The sequence below is a fragment of the Leptidea sinapis genome, chromosome 18 (genome assembly GCF_905404315.1).
Source record: "Leptidea sinapis chromosome 18, ilLepSina1.1, whole genome shotgun sequence".
Classification (NCBI taxonomy): domain Eukaryota; kingdom Metazoa; phylum Arthropoda; class Insecta; order Lepidoptera; family Pieridae; genus Leptidea; species Leptidea sinapis.
The window spans coordinates 1,510,890-1,524,420 of record NC_066282.1 but is presented as its reverse complement, the minus strand read 5'-3'; the positions used below and the strand labels follow the sequence as shown (position 1 = coordinate 1,524,420).

The window sequence follows — 13,531 nt, the reverse complement described above, 5'->3', positions numbered from 1 at the left end:
AAAATTTTATCCATACTTAACTGCTCGATCTAAGCTAATACGAATTCATAAGCAGGTTTTTGGAGAACTTGTATGCATTATTCTAACTACGCTATTATCAATAACCATGGTTTAGTGCCAAGCTACGTGGATGTACCTGGAGCCAATCTTCTCGTCTGAGGACATCATGCGTCAAATGCCGACCGAAGCTCGCAACTTCCGGGACGTGGATAAGGAGTGGAGGACCATCATGGCTGCCACGCAGAAGGATCCCATGGTGCTGCAAGCTACGGACTTCCCTGGTCTGCTGAGGAAACTGCGCTCCAACAACGCCTTGCTGGATGACATTCAGCGGGGCCTTAATGATTACTTGGAGAAGAAGAGGCTGTTCTTCCCAAGGTTTTATGATAAAATTCTAACTAAGGGCATGATTTGTCTTAATATACATTTTATGATATCTAATCAAAATTGCAAAAGGAACTATAATTACACATATCAATATATTATATAACAGACGGCGGTTGGTGTTTGCGACCGCGAAACATTCGCTTAGATACGCAGAAATGTGACCATATAATGTGATTGTTTCTCGAATTTTTATTTTGGACCATAATTAATATTTCTTAAAGTAGCCTAAATGTGAGCGATATTCCAGTGAAAGTTCTATCAAAATCGCCTTAGCCTTGTTACCTGCATACATTCGCCGGAACCGAACAAAAAACGGATAGACGAAAAAATCAGTTTTTTGGTAGAACTTTTGTATGATCATGCAATATATCAGCTCAGTAAAAAGTTTTAATAGAAGTTAAAATCTATAAGGAGAGTTACGCAGGCCCAACACGGCTAAACCTGCATACGTTGCCACCCCGTACCTCGACGTAGTGCTGATCGAGCACCCATTGTCTTTTACATTTCTTTAGTTTTATTATAATATTGTTTATTCAGTCTTGTTCCAATTTACCTGTGAGTAACATTAAATATTGTTAAATAAAGTGCTTTTTAAAAACTCAATTCCCGACGCCCGATACATAACTGGAGTCTTGAGCGATTTTTAGAAGACGATAATCTGGGATCGGATCTCTCCCTTGTGATAAATGCGGTAAAAGACACACAATGAAGTGACTTATCTATATATGATAATGATTTCTTAGAAGCTAATTTTCTTTAGCTTAACTTTAAATATTTTAATGGGTGGTTTCAGGTTCTTTTTCCTCTCCAACGACGAGCTACTAGAAATTCTGTCAGAAACGAAGGATCCCATGCGCGTACAGCCGCACCTCAAGAAATGCTTCGAGGGCATCTACACGCTGGAGTTCAACGCTGCCCAGGAGATCGTAGGCATGATGTCCGCCGAGGGAGAGGTGGTCAAACTGTCCTCCTCTATTCAACCAGCTGATGCAAAGGTATCATATTCTGATAATTCCATCTTTCATGCAGCTCTGTTTTTCGAGTGTTCATTTCTACCCAACGATTGCTATTCATGTGGTAGACAACGGCTGTTTTTCCCCCGTCTACGAATATCCAGGGCCTTCTAGCAGCATTATTATTCTTGTCATGTGTATATAATATCAGACGGATTCAAAGTCTAAAAGCAAAATTTCTTTCAACATATATACATAATAGGCCAATGGCCGATGTTAATGTTCTTAAATTGATCTGCACTTTTAGCTAACGATGTCAAGTTTAACCAGTACCCCATTTTTTGATTCAAGCTGATCATATGACAAGCGGATTTATTCTTGGTTATGTCCAGGGTATGGTGGAGCGCTGGCTACAACAGCTCGAGCACCAGATGGTGGTGAGTCTGCAGGACGTGGCTGCCGAGGCGATCACCGCGTACGCTCTCTCTGCCCGCGAGCAGTGGGTTCTTAGCTGGCCGGGACAGATTGTGCAAGCTGGCTCATGCGTTCACTACACCACCGAGGTAAGCATCCATGAAATAAGCTGCCTATTCGGTAATGTTACTGTAGAAATAAACTTATCACTATACATAGAATACCTTAAATCATTTATCTATTTCGGTCAAAAAATTACGCTTATTATTATTATTATAATACTTTACACCATTTACCATTAACCTATGAAACTAACAATAACTATAATAACAATAACTAACCTACCATTTACCTTTTGAAAAGTAGAGGTTATTAAGCAATTAATGCATTCTCTTAATTCGCGAACCATTTAAATCAAAGGTTCCCAGACTTCTTTTCCCACGGTTAATTCAAAGCTTTCAAAAATTTGCGAGTTGCGGTGGATGTATGCAGCTACATTTCTACCGACAAAAAATGTGAAGATCAGATCTAACCATGGAATTTGTTGTGTGTGAATTGTGTTGCGGCTGAGTTCTAAACAAGAATTAATAGTTCTCGAAAAAAAAATGGGAATTGATTGTGCTGTGAGTAAATGTCAAAAAAGTAAAGATGGAAAAACAAAAAAACTGGGTCCACTTATTTCATTTAGAAGACTCTCCATTCGGAGTTAAAAATAATTCTAGATGACAGGATGACCTCGTAATTTACATTCCTTTTGACAATACCGAAACTTCTGTAAATTGTGTATGACGACAAAAGTCGGTATTTAAACATACTTACACACGTATTTAAACATAAACTGAGTGACTCACTAGTTATTATACATATTATGGTTATAATTGCATTGACATTGAAAAGCTCACCCCACACCCAACTTCCAACTTAAACTATAATAAGTATACATTTCAAAAATGTTCTCAATGATAGCTCTCGTCCCTAAGTAAAGTTTTCCTGTGTGAACCAGGCAATAGAAGCGATAAAGGCAAACAGCCTCCCGGACATGATCGAGCTCAGCACGAAGCAGATCACGGGGCTGGTGTACCTGGTGCAGGGTGAGCTGGACGCCGGCAGCCGCATCACGGTGGAGGCGCTGATCGTCATTGACGTGCACGGTGACTCATTCAAGTGTTTTAGGGAACATAAATACATAATTAGCAAACACCCGCTGGCATGAAGTAACAATGACATACACTACTGCGGTGTCAGAGCTTCGTGCCTGACGTTCGGTTCAGGCACTGTGCTGAAAACGAGTGCCCTACTGCTATCAATCAGCTCCAAATCACAAGGGGAAGTTACTCTTGTGACCAAACTATGAAAGGAATTTCGAAGTAAATATGATGTGACCCATCCGTACTTTGGTTCGCCTTCTCCCAGTAAATGGAAAAATCTGAAATGGACTTGTTTTTCTTTTGGGGATGTTTATTATACTCTATTTTTAAATATTACTTTACTGTTATCGGAGTAGCTGCAAATTCCGTCAGAAGATTTTATGCTTGAAAAAGAAATTCATGTAACCTACCTGTTGATTGCTAATTAATAAGTATTTCATAATATATTATACCCAGGTCGTTCTATACTCGAGGAAATGGTCGAGAAGAAAGTGCGCGAGATCACAGACTTTAACTGGATCAGTCAACTGCGGTACTACCTGCGTGGAGACAGGATGCTGTGCTCCATGATAACCACCGACGTGGAGTACGGCTTCGAGTATCTGGGTAACTCCGGGCGGCTGGTCGCCACACCGCTCACTGATAGATGCTTCAGGTTCGAACCGAATGGATATGTAACAGAAACGTAAAATGTATGAATGAGAATGCCGGCAAAGCTGTTATGTTTCCTATAGGATTATAAGAGAACTTGGGCTACGGTGATCATTTACCAAAAGTGACCATTTGATTCATTGCGCGTAAATGGAAAAGAAAACAATGTCATAACTGAGTACGACCAAGAAGGACGAAATTAAAAAAAATATGATATTATAATAGCCTATGACTTGGATGAGTAAAATATACTTTAAAAAACAGATAATATTACTCTACAATTATCCTTTTACCTAAATATTCAAAATTTTAATCACATTTTTTTTCCATTGAAAATAAAAATAAAATGTTAAATATAAAAAGTAAAATAGAAAGCCTTTAATGTTGTTTTCAGGTTATACGATTTAAAATGAAAAATATACTTTACCCCTAATAGGATAGACTTTTTTGTAGACCTTTTTAAGTTGTACAATACTGCAGTGCACTATTTTGATCTAACTCGTTGGGTTCAGTCAGCGTTTGTAATGTAAGCGCTAAAACGACATAAAATTAGAAACCTCTAAAATTATCAGTGTTTCTCTATTAAAATATGCATTTATTATACATATTAACCTTCCCTTTGATCACTCAATCTATTAAAAATAACCGCATCAAAATCCGTAGCGTTGCGTAGTTTTAAAGATCTAAGGCCCATAGGTGCTCAACGTGGGCGATCAAAGGGGGCGTTCCCCTTGTGGGCGTTTGAGACTTTCGGGGGGGCAGTAGAAGACCCAGAGAAAATTAGGAGGCATTGAGATGGCGCAGATGGGGAGTGGGTAGATTAAAAAATATAGTCTAAAAAGGCAAAAAAATACACGAAAATACTCTAAAAAAAACATATTCTCAAAGTGGGCGGTGAGCAAAATAAGGTTGAGAAATTTTGAATTCTAAGCATACATAGGGACAGACAGCGGGAAGCGACTTTGTTTTATAGTGATTACGTAGGGACAGTGACATCAATTTTGACCATTAGTTCTTTTTGTTATCAAGGACTCTAATGAGCGCCCTAAAGTTGAACCTGGGCGGAGCTCCCGAAGGTCCTGCCGGCACGGGTAAGACCGAGACCACGAAGGATCTGGCAAAAGCCGTTGCCAAGAAGTGCGTGGTGTTCAACTGCTCGGACGGTCTCGATTATAAGGCGCTCGGAAAATTCTTTAAGGTGAACTTTATAAGTATATATATAAGTATATTATATTATATGATGATTGAGCTGCGTGAGTGAAGTATCGATGTTAGTCAGAGCTGAAGACCGACTCTGTCTATTAAAACGAATTTTTAAATATTTCTTCCTCAAGTATTCTTTTTGATGTCTATCAACTCTGCAAATGCAATCAAAAGACATTTGGAGAGAGAATAATACGGTTTCATATATAATATATAATTTATTTCGAGCAGATAATATTCATAGAAATACTAATTTAAAGCCATAGTAAAGTTTTTTTTTTTAATGAAAATAAGGGACGAGACGAGCAGGACGTACAGCTGATGGTAATTGATACGCTCTGCCCATTACAATGCAGTGCTGCTCAGGATTCTTGAAAAACCCCAATAATTCTGAGCGGCACTACAACTGCTCGCTCGTCACCTTGAGACATAAGATGTTAAGTCTCATTTGCCCAGTAATTTCGCTACACCAGTAATTTTCGACCAAAACACAGTAATGCTTACACATTACTGCTTCACGGTAGAAATAGGCGCCGTTGTGGTACCCATAATCTAGCCGGCATCCTGTGCGAAGGAGCCTCCCACTGGTAAAGTAAAGTAATTTGCTAATTTGTCAGCTAAAGTTAGATTTTTAATTTCTTATATTTTTACCAGGGCTTGGCACAGTCCGGAGCATGGGCATGCTTTGATGAGTTTAACCGGATCGAGCTGGAAGTGTTGTCTGTGGTGGCGCAGCAAATCCTCTCCATCCAGCTGGCTATCATGCGCCGGGACAAGCGCTTTATCTTTGAAGGGACGGAGATAAGTCTAAACCCGACCTGTTCCGTCTTCATCACAATGAATCCAGGGTACGTTATCTGTATCTGCATTTGAAGGCTTGTAAATTCAAGTGGAACTACTCGCATGGGTAATATATATACATATTTATAATATGCAGATTCCCTATCATAGTCAACAAACCTGTGCTCAAGGCGCATTATGATTTGACTTGTACTAATTTATTCTCTATGACACAATATCTACTTACACTCGTGATTACGATAGTACTGCTTGCAACAAATATCTACTGAATTTATTACATAAAATTTTGTAATCAATCGAGAGGTGGAATTTCAAGCAAAAGTTAGTTTAACTTTTTTGCAAACATTAGGTACCTACTGCTATTATTACAAGTACATGCCTTGATTTTAGATTGTTTTCCGCATTTACTAGTCTGATATTATCAAATGTGTCGTTAGGTACGCGGGGCGCACTGAGCTGCCGGACAACCTGAAGGTGTTGTTCCGCACCGTCGCCATGATGGTGCCCGACTACGCCATGATCGGAGAGATCACGCTCTACTCGAACGGGTTCGTCAACGCCGGCCCGTAAGTTCATATACCACCGACTATACTCCATAGCATACATCTTTTAGTTTTTTTTTATTATTACTAGTTATATTATAACATAGCCCCTGAATTGACGAGCACTAAACTTACCTGATGGAATTTACCCCAGCCTACTAGAAACTGATGATTATGCAGAACTAAAGGATTATATTACTGGGTCGTACATTTCCCAGGCTGGCTCGCAAAATAGTGCAAGCGTATAAGCTGTGTTCGGAGCAGCTATCGTCACAGAACCACTACGACTACGGCATGCGCGCGGTCAAGTCAGTGTTGCTCGCGTCAGGTGCCCTCAAGAAGAACTACCCCGAAAAGGACGAGTCGCAGCTGGTCCTGCGAGCCATCATCGACGTCAACATGCCCAAGTTTCTATCGCAGGTTCGTGTTTAGTCAGTACTCAAGAGTTTTGCAGTCATCGGATTAACATTCTTCAAATTTCAACCTTTTTTTACTATAACACGTAGTTATTTTACAAAAAGAATATATAACAAAGAGTTTACACTATGGCTTGAGGCTCACCAGTTCTTTTAAATATTTCTGATGAATCCCATTTAAACAGCTGGCAAATACATTACGTTTTTCGAATTTCTTAAGAAATTTGCTTTGAAATTATTGTGAGTTTGGCTGAGCAAATACGGAATATAAATTCATATGTAGCTGTAAACATGTATTGCAAAAAAAATATTTATATAGACGCCGTGCAAAACTTTATTTACCTAATATTATTATCAAAAATACTCTCTTCATTTATATCTTTTCCTCATTTAAGAAAGCGTATTGCAGGATGTCCCCCTGTTCATGGGTATATACTCCGATTTATTCCCCGGAGTGGATATACCGCAGCCAGACCGAGCGGAGCTTCTTAAGTGTATTCTGAAAGAGCTGGAAAAAAGGAACCTGCAGGCCACAGAGTGGTATCTGGAGAAAATTATTCAGGTCAGTTGGTAAACACTTCAGCTAAAGTATTATTGTGTTAGATCTATTCTACAACATATTATATTGATAAGGGTGTTAATTTGGTTTTGAGTGGAAAAGGTATATATATATATATATATATATATAAGGTTCCCCCAAGCTTCATTAAGTAATATTAACTAAATACCTGTCTAAATAATATGCCTTCAGATATATGAAATGATGTTGGTGCGCCACGGGTTTATGATAGTGGGTCCCCCGATGGGCGGCAAGACGCAGGCCTACCAGACTCTGGCGGAATCCTTGCGCGCGCTGCAGCTGATGAAGCCCCCGCCCAGGCACAAGGAGTTCGGAGCCATTTACCGCATCCTCAACCCCAAGGCTATCACCATGGGACAGCTATATGGCTGCTTTGATCCTGCTTCTCACGAGTGGTGAGTGCATAATACATTGAGAGAAGCATAAAACTTGGATTATTCAATTTTGAACGTGGCGATTGCCGCCTGGCTGTTTCAGGATATGAACATTGATTCTCATATGAAAAATGTAACTTTATATGTGAATGATGTAGCTGCGTGTGCGCAGGTCGGACGGCGTGCTGGCGATAGCTTTCCGGGAGTACGCCATGTCCATCACGCGCGATCGCAAGTGGATCCTGTTCGACGGGCCCGTGGACGCCGTGTGGATCGAGAACATGAACACCGTGCTGGACGACAACAAGAAGCTGTGCCTCATGAGCGGCGAGATCATACAGGTCAGCTCTACGTGTGGTCATTATTGGGGCGCACATCACAGTTTAACTACAATTTCCTACAGTATCGCAACGAATTTACTTACACAGAGACTAGACTTAGAGGCTTTTTCACAATGTTCAACTAAAGTAGCAGATTGTAATAGGCTAGATAAATTAATGGCTACATAAAAGTTCCAGATAAAACAGATTGCGTTTCACAATCACTTCACCGCTATATTTTGCAAGCTCACATTCAATAGTTCCGTTTGACGAAAAAATAATTCTGATACGAAATAACGTAACACAAGCTTAAGCTTAAGCCATTAATAGCTTTTAATGAAAAAAATTTTTCATACTTTACATTTATTAGACATTCAAATATGTTAAACGTAGCGATATAATAAAAATCTTCAAATTAATTAACCTAAAAAATACAAAAGATCTATGGGGCCATTCGACTAATATTGTAAAATACATACTTTACATTATAGCACCTGAATTAGCAATAATATTAAACGAATGCATAGATGACGGTTTGTTCCCTGACCTCATGAAATACAGCAAAGTTAGATTTATAACCTGGGTCCTAGAGAATCATTAAGAGAAAAATTTAAAGAAATAAATATTATGAATGTTGCTTCTCAATACATTTTTGATAATGTTCTGTATGTTCATAAGCACATTGAGGCATTCTATAGAAACTGTGACATTCATAATGTTAACTCGAGGAACAAACATAAACTTGTTATGCCTACTACTCGGTTGGGTCGAGTTAGTAAGTCTTTTGTTGGGCGATGTATATGCTTCTATAATATGATCCCAGAAAATGTACAAAAGAAATGTGTTACGAAATTTAAAAGAATTGTTAAAAAACGTTTGTGTGGAAAAGGTTATTATAGCATAAACGATTTTCTTACTGACACCACGGACTGGGAATAAAGCGAAAACCCTCAGGCTCTTTAATTATAAATGTTTGTTGTACGATATCACATTGTAATCGATATTTTATATAAAAAAAGCCCGCTGAGCTTCCTGCGCCCATTCTTCTCAGGTCTGAGGCAGTCTCTTTTGAATGGGTGGTAGTTTTTGACGTTCAATAAGTGATTTAAATCCTATTTTGAATACAAATATTTGAATTTGAATTTGAATACTATATAGGCCTATTTTAGTACTGCCTGTTTTTAGAAAAAAAATAATTATTTTTGCTGCATTAGTAGCTGACTAATGCATTTTTGTAAATTAATGAACAAAAATCAATTTGGTTTCACTAGGGGCTTATCAACAATTATTGCCAGTACTAGACTCATTGAGCACATCTTTGACACCTGGGAAGAGTCACAGGATGCATTGGGCATTTTTTGTGAATTCTCCAAAGCATTTGACTGCGTCCACCATGAAACTTTACTCCTAAAACTAAAGCATTATGGAGTGAAAAATAGAGCCCTAAATCTGTTAAAATCAAATTTAAGCGAAACAGTTCAGTCGATGTAAATGGCAAACGGTCTTCGGGTAAACCAGGGTCAGGTGTTCCATAGGGGGCTTTTTTCGGTCCTTTCTTGTTTCTTATATATATTACCGATCTACCGTTTATGGTAGATAGCCATGAGATTGTAGTGTTTGCTGATTATACTTCACTTATTTTTAAAGTGAAGCGACGTGCAGATATTGATGACGAGGTAAACAATGCACTCTCAAAGATAGTGCGTTGGTTTGAGACGAATAATCTGCACTTAAACAGTAAAAAAACAAAGTGTTTACGGATCATTACACCAAACACAGCGGAGGTACAAACCAAAGTACTTATAAATAATCAGAGATTGGAACTTGTGGACTCTACGGTCTTCTTGGGTATCACGTTAGATAAAAAGCTTCAGTGGGGTCAACATATTGCCTAACTAGCAGATAGACTCAGCTCTGCGGCATGTGCCGTTAGAAAGATTAGAGAGTACACGAATGTTGCGACCGCTAGATTTGTGTACTTCAGTTATTTTCGAAGCATCATGACGTACGGTATTTTACTCTGGGGTCATGCTGCTGACATTGATATAGTGTTTACTCTGCAAGAGAGCTGTTCGTGCTATATATCAACTTGGTTATAGACAGCCTCTCAAAGAAAAATTTAAAGAAATAAATATTTTGAATGTTCATTGTCAGTACATTTATGAAATTATTATTATTAATATATCATATACGTTCACAAAAATCGTAACCTTTTTGCACTTAATAGTGATTTTAATTATTATACCACTAGAAATTAGGGATTGCTTGTAACTTATTCTAGTAGGCTTCATAAGATACATAATACCGTTAAGTGTAAATGTATACAATTTATTAATAAAGTCCCAGTGGCTGGGACTCAGGCATTATCTATAAATAAATTTAAATGTTTTTAAAAAAAATATCTCTGTCTTAAATCCTATAACTCCACAGCTACATCTAATATTTCTAAGTGATAGGACAGCCTGGGACTAGATAATGATTATTTTATCGCGATAGAAATGACTGTACAATATTGTATATTTTTATTGAAAAGAGCGCAAAAAAAGAATGCTGGGAGAGTTTTTTGCGCCGCTTCTTCTCTTTCAGAGCGCCATTTGTTTCCGAAGCAGTAGTAGGGTCTTGTATTAGAAATGACATCAAAAAGAATTCTAAAGGAATCAATTTTGAGAAAATAAATGCCTTTTATGCCTTTATATCCATCCTATAATTTAAATAGCGCTTACCTGATAGAAAACTTTATTTGTACATCGTGAAACGCAAATGCCTTTATTCGATAGATAAGTAGCATGTAGTCTATACGTAACTTACCTTGGACATTGTGAAACAGCCCCTTAGAGTATGGCTTTTTATTACTAGCCTCACTTTTATCTGACTAATGGTTTATTGAAATGTTTTAAGTACTTAACCTACAAGTCTCAACTCTTTTGTTGTGAAACGTGGATGTCTTTGCTTTGCTTTAATACTTCCAAAGTACTATTTAAACTTAACATTTATTAATACAGGAGGGTATTTATATTGCTTATAATTATTACCATTAGACAAGTAGTAGGTTTCGATATAAATATAGTTGTGAATAATAAAATTATATTAACATATTATGGGACAGATGACAAATAAGATGAACCTAATATTCGAAGCTGCGGACCTTGAGTTTGCGTCGCCGGCCACTGTCTCGCGATGTGGAATGATATACATGGAGCCTGAGCAATTAGGTTTGTTAATATTTGATTTTTTTTTGGAAGAGGAGGACAAACGAGGACGTAAAGGTCACCTGATGCTAAGTGATCACCGTCGACCACATGTCCCTGGTATACCAGCGGAATTACATGAGCCGCACGGAGAATTGTCAGCCATCTAGGAAGGTGAATGCGGTTACGAATTAGGTAGCCATGTCGTATCGTACTGGAACCAACGCTCAAGGAAGCTCGTCCCATAGTATGATTGGACGCGGAAGAAAGTTCCTTGAAAACTGTAGAAATACGATGCACATCCACATGGTAAGGATGACATACAAGTTTGTGATGTGATGTGCGAGGGTGAAATTCAGCAGCAGGAATTAGGATACTGGAGGTCTACTCGCAAAATCGACAACGATACATTCGGAACGATACGATAATACTCCGAATATATCGCAACTAACCTACTCTAACAAATGTTCGAATTCCTTATCGTTTATCGTTACCATAGACTAATATTTTGATTTTTTTACGATGTTAGTGTGAATGTAATATGTTCAAACCTAAACATTATCTGTGCTTTGTCGCTGTGAAGTGTCAAAAGTCAAAACATAGTTTAGGCGCTAAGGACCATGCCAGACTCTGCACCACCAATTTGGTGTCATTTACATATAATGTAAATGTTAAAAAAATATGTAATGAATATAATATAACCATTTAAAATTGAATAAATAATACAAAACTCGCGGATAATAAAATGTAAAAAAAAGTAACTCAATCCTTCTCGTCGACTTCCTATTTCTCAGGCGGCCATTTGCATTATTTCTACGCATAAACGATCAACAAAATGACTTAAATAACTTAGTAGTAAAAAAATCCTCTTGAATAGTAAATCACATATAATTATTTTAATAATATTTATTAACTATGTATATTGTATGGCAAAGGTACAGATACAACTTGAAATGATAATAGCAACGACAGCCTAGATGGTGTCGTTGAGATTATCGTAAAAGTGACGTTTGATTATTTGTGAAATTCGAATATTCGTCTCTGACATTTTCAACTAAGACTAGGGTTAGGACCGATAATATCGAATAATGTTTCGTTCGTTCAATCATCGTTTCGACATTGAATACGACGTAACTAAGAGTAGGATTCGACACGACTAATGCCACGATTTATCGAATATCGATTCTAGGAGTAGGCCCCCTGGATCTCAGACAATTCGTGTTCCTCTGCGTCATTTAGAGGCACTATTTATGCTCGAAAGAAGCAATAGGCGCTTAGAACATAAACTTAGTATACTAAGCGTAATAGACAAACACTCTCCTCATTATGGCGAGAATAATTTAAAATGTTCATGTTTGCTAGTTTTACAGATGTTGTCAGTGAAGTGTGTAGTATTTTGCTTTTGGACAAACCCTATGACAGATATTGATAAACGGCGTCATATTCACGTACACAATATTTTATTTTAAACACATATTTTTTTAATAAATATAATCTTTGGAAAATAAAGTGTTTACTGCATGTATAAAATGTTGTAATTTCTTTTTACTGAATATGTTCTACGATAATATGCACCAAGACGCAGTACAGACGAATCAGTATTTATCTGTGAAATGTTTCTTTATTTGGATTGTTGCTGTATATAATAACACAATCTTACATAGAACATGACATCATTATATTTTAAATTAATATATGTTAAGACACAGAATAATTACGATAAAAACACTAAAATTAAAATGCGGTCCAATTTGACAGGAGATTAATGGACACTAAATTGTTTAAAAACGGTTTCACAGTCCATCCATTCCGTCTCTTTCTCGTGCTAGTTAGTTTTTATTTTGCAGTGAAGGAAAATACGTTTACGATTTGAAGACCCCGAAACATATGTCGGGGCCCATATGTCGGGCTCGGGTGTAAACACCCCCTACCGACTAAAAACCTCCTCTGTGCTCATAGCCCCAAAGGTTTATGCAGCGAAGCCGGGCGGGGGGCCTTGGAGGCGGAGGCTAGTTAGTACCTACACTAAGTTATTGGTTTAGAATTGAGTGTCAGTTGAGCACGGCTACCGGTTGCCCAGGTTGGCGCGCGTTCCTCACCTCGTACAACGTCCTGCTGACCAAGAAGCTGATACCGGAGCAGTACGAGCTGATCCAGGAGCTCATAGATTGGCTGGTGCCGGCCATGTTCGAGTTTATCCAGCTCAAGTGCCATCACTTCGTGCAAGTCGGCGAGATACATCAGTTCTTTGTGAGCGCTGTTGTTATAAATTTAACTAAATTCGTGCCGATTTTTGAGTATCCAGCGCCCGAATTGTAGATAAAAACCCTACGTCTTCTTCTGTACCCGTGACGACGAGTGTGCAAAATTTTAACATTATCAATTGAGTAGTTAAGTTAAACTCACATTCGCATTTATATTATTAGTAAAGATAATAACTAAATATACAGATATAGGATATAAATATATAAATAAAGGATAATAAATGTTTGTTATTGGGTTCCAACTGGCAGCTGAAGCGCTTGAAATCCAAAAATCGGCGTCCTGGAGACCA

General features: G+C 38.0%; 1 protein-coding gene across 2 annotated transcripts in view; it reads left to right on the top strand.

Annotated features, from left to right (window-relative positions):
• Positions 1-13,531, top strand: part of LOC126969617 (dynein axonemal heavy chain 3) — a 70,768-nt gene that overhangs the window by 16,579 nt on the left and 40,658 nt on the right. For both annotated transcript variants that reach the window (XM_050815162.1, XM_050815163.1), the window contains exons 17-30: positions 116-378; positions 1,181-1,382; positions 1,733-1,903; positions 2,758-2,905; positions 3,359-3,557; positions 4,583-4,751; positions 5,411-5,604; positions 5,995-6,123; positions 6,318-6,519; positions 6,925-7,077; positions 7,267-7,490; positions 7,642-7,810; positions 10,896-11,001; positions 13,058-13,227. In XM_050815162.1, the coding sequence (XP_050671119.1) occupies positions 116-378; positions 1,181-1,382; positions 1,733-1,903; positions 2,758-2,905; positions 3,359-3,557; positions 4,583-4,751; positions 5,411-5,604; positions 5,995-6,123; positions 6,318-6,519; positions 6,925-7,077; positions 7,267-7,490; positions 7,642-7,810; positions 10,896-11,001; positions 13,058-13,227 (2,499 nt within the window). The remainder of the gene's footprint in view (positions 1-115; positions 379-1,180; positions 1,383-1,732; positions 1,904-2,757; positions 2,906-3,358; positions 3,558-4,582; positions 4,752-5,410; positions 5,605-5,994; positions 6,124-6,317; positions 6,520-6,924; positions 7,078-7,266; positions 7,491-7,641; positions 7,811-10,895; positions 11,002-13,057; positions 13,228-13,531) is intronic.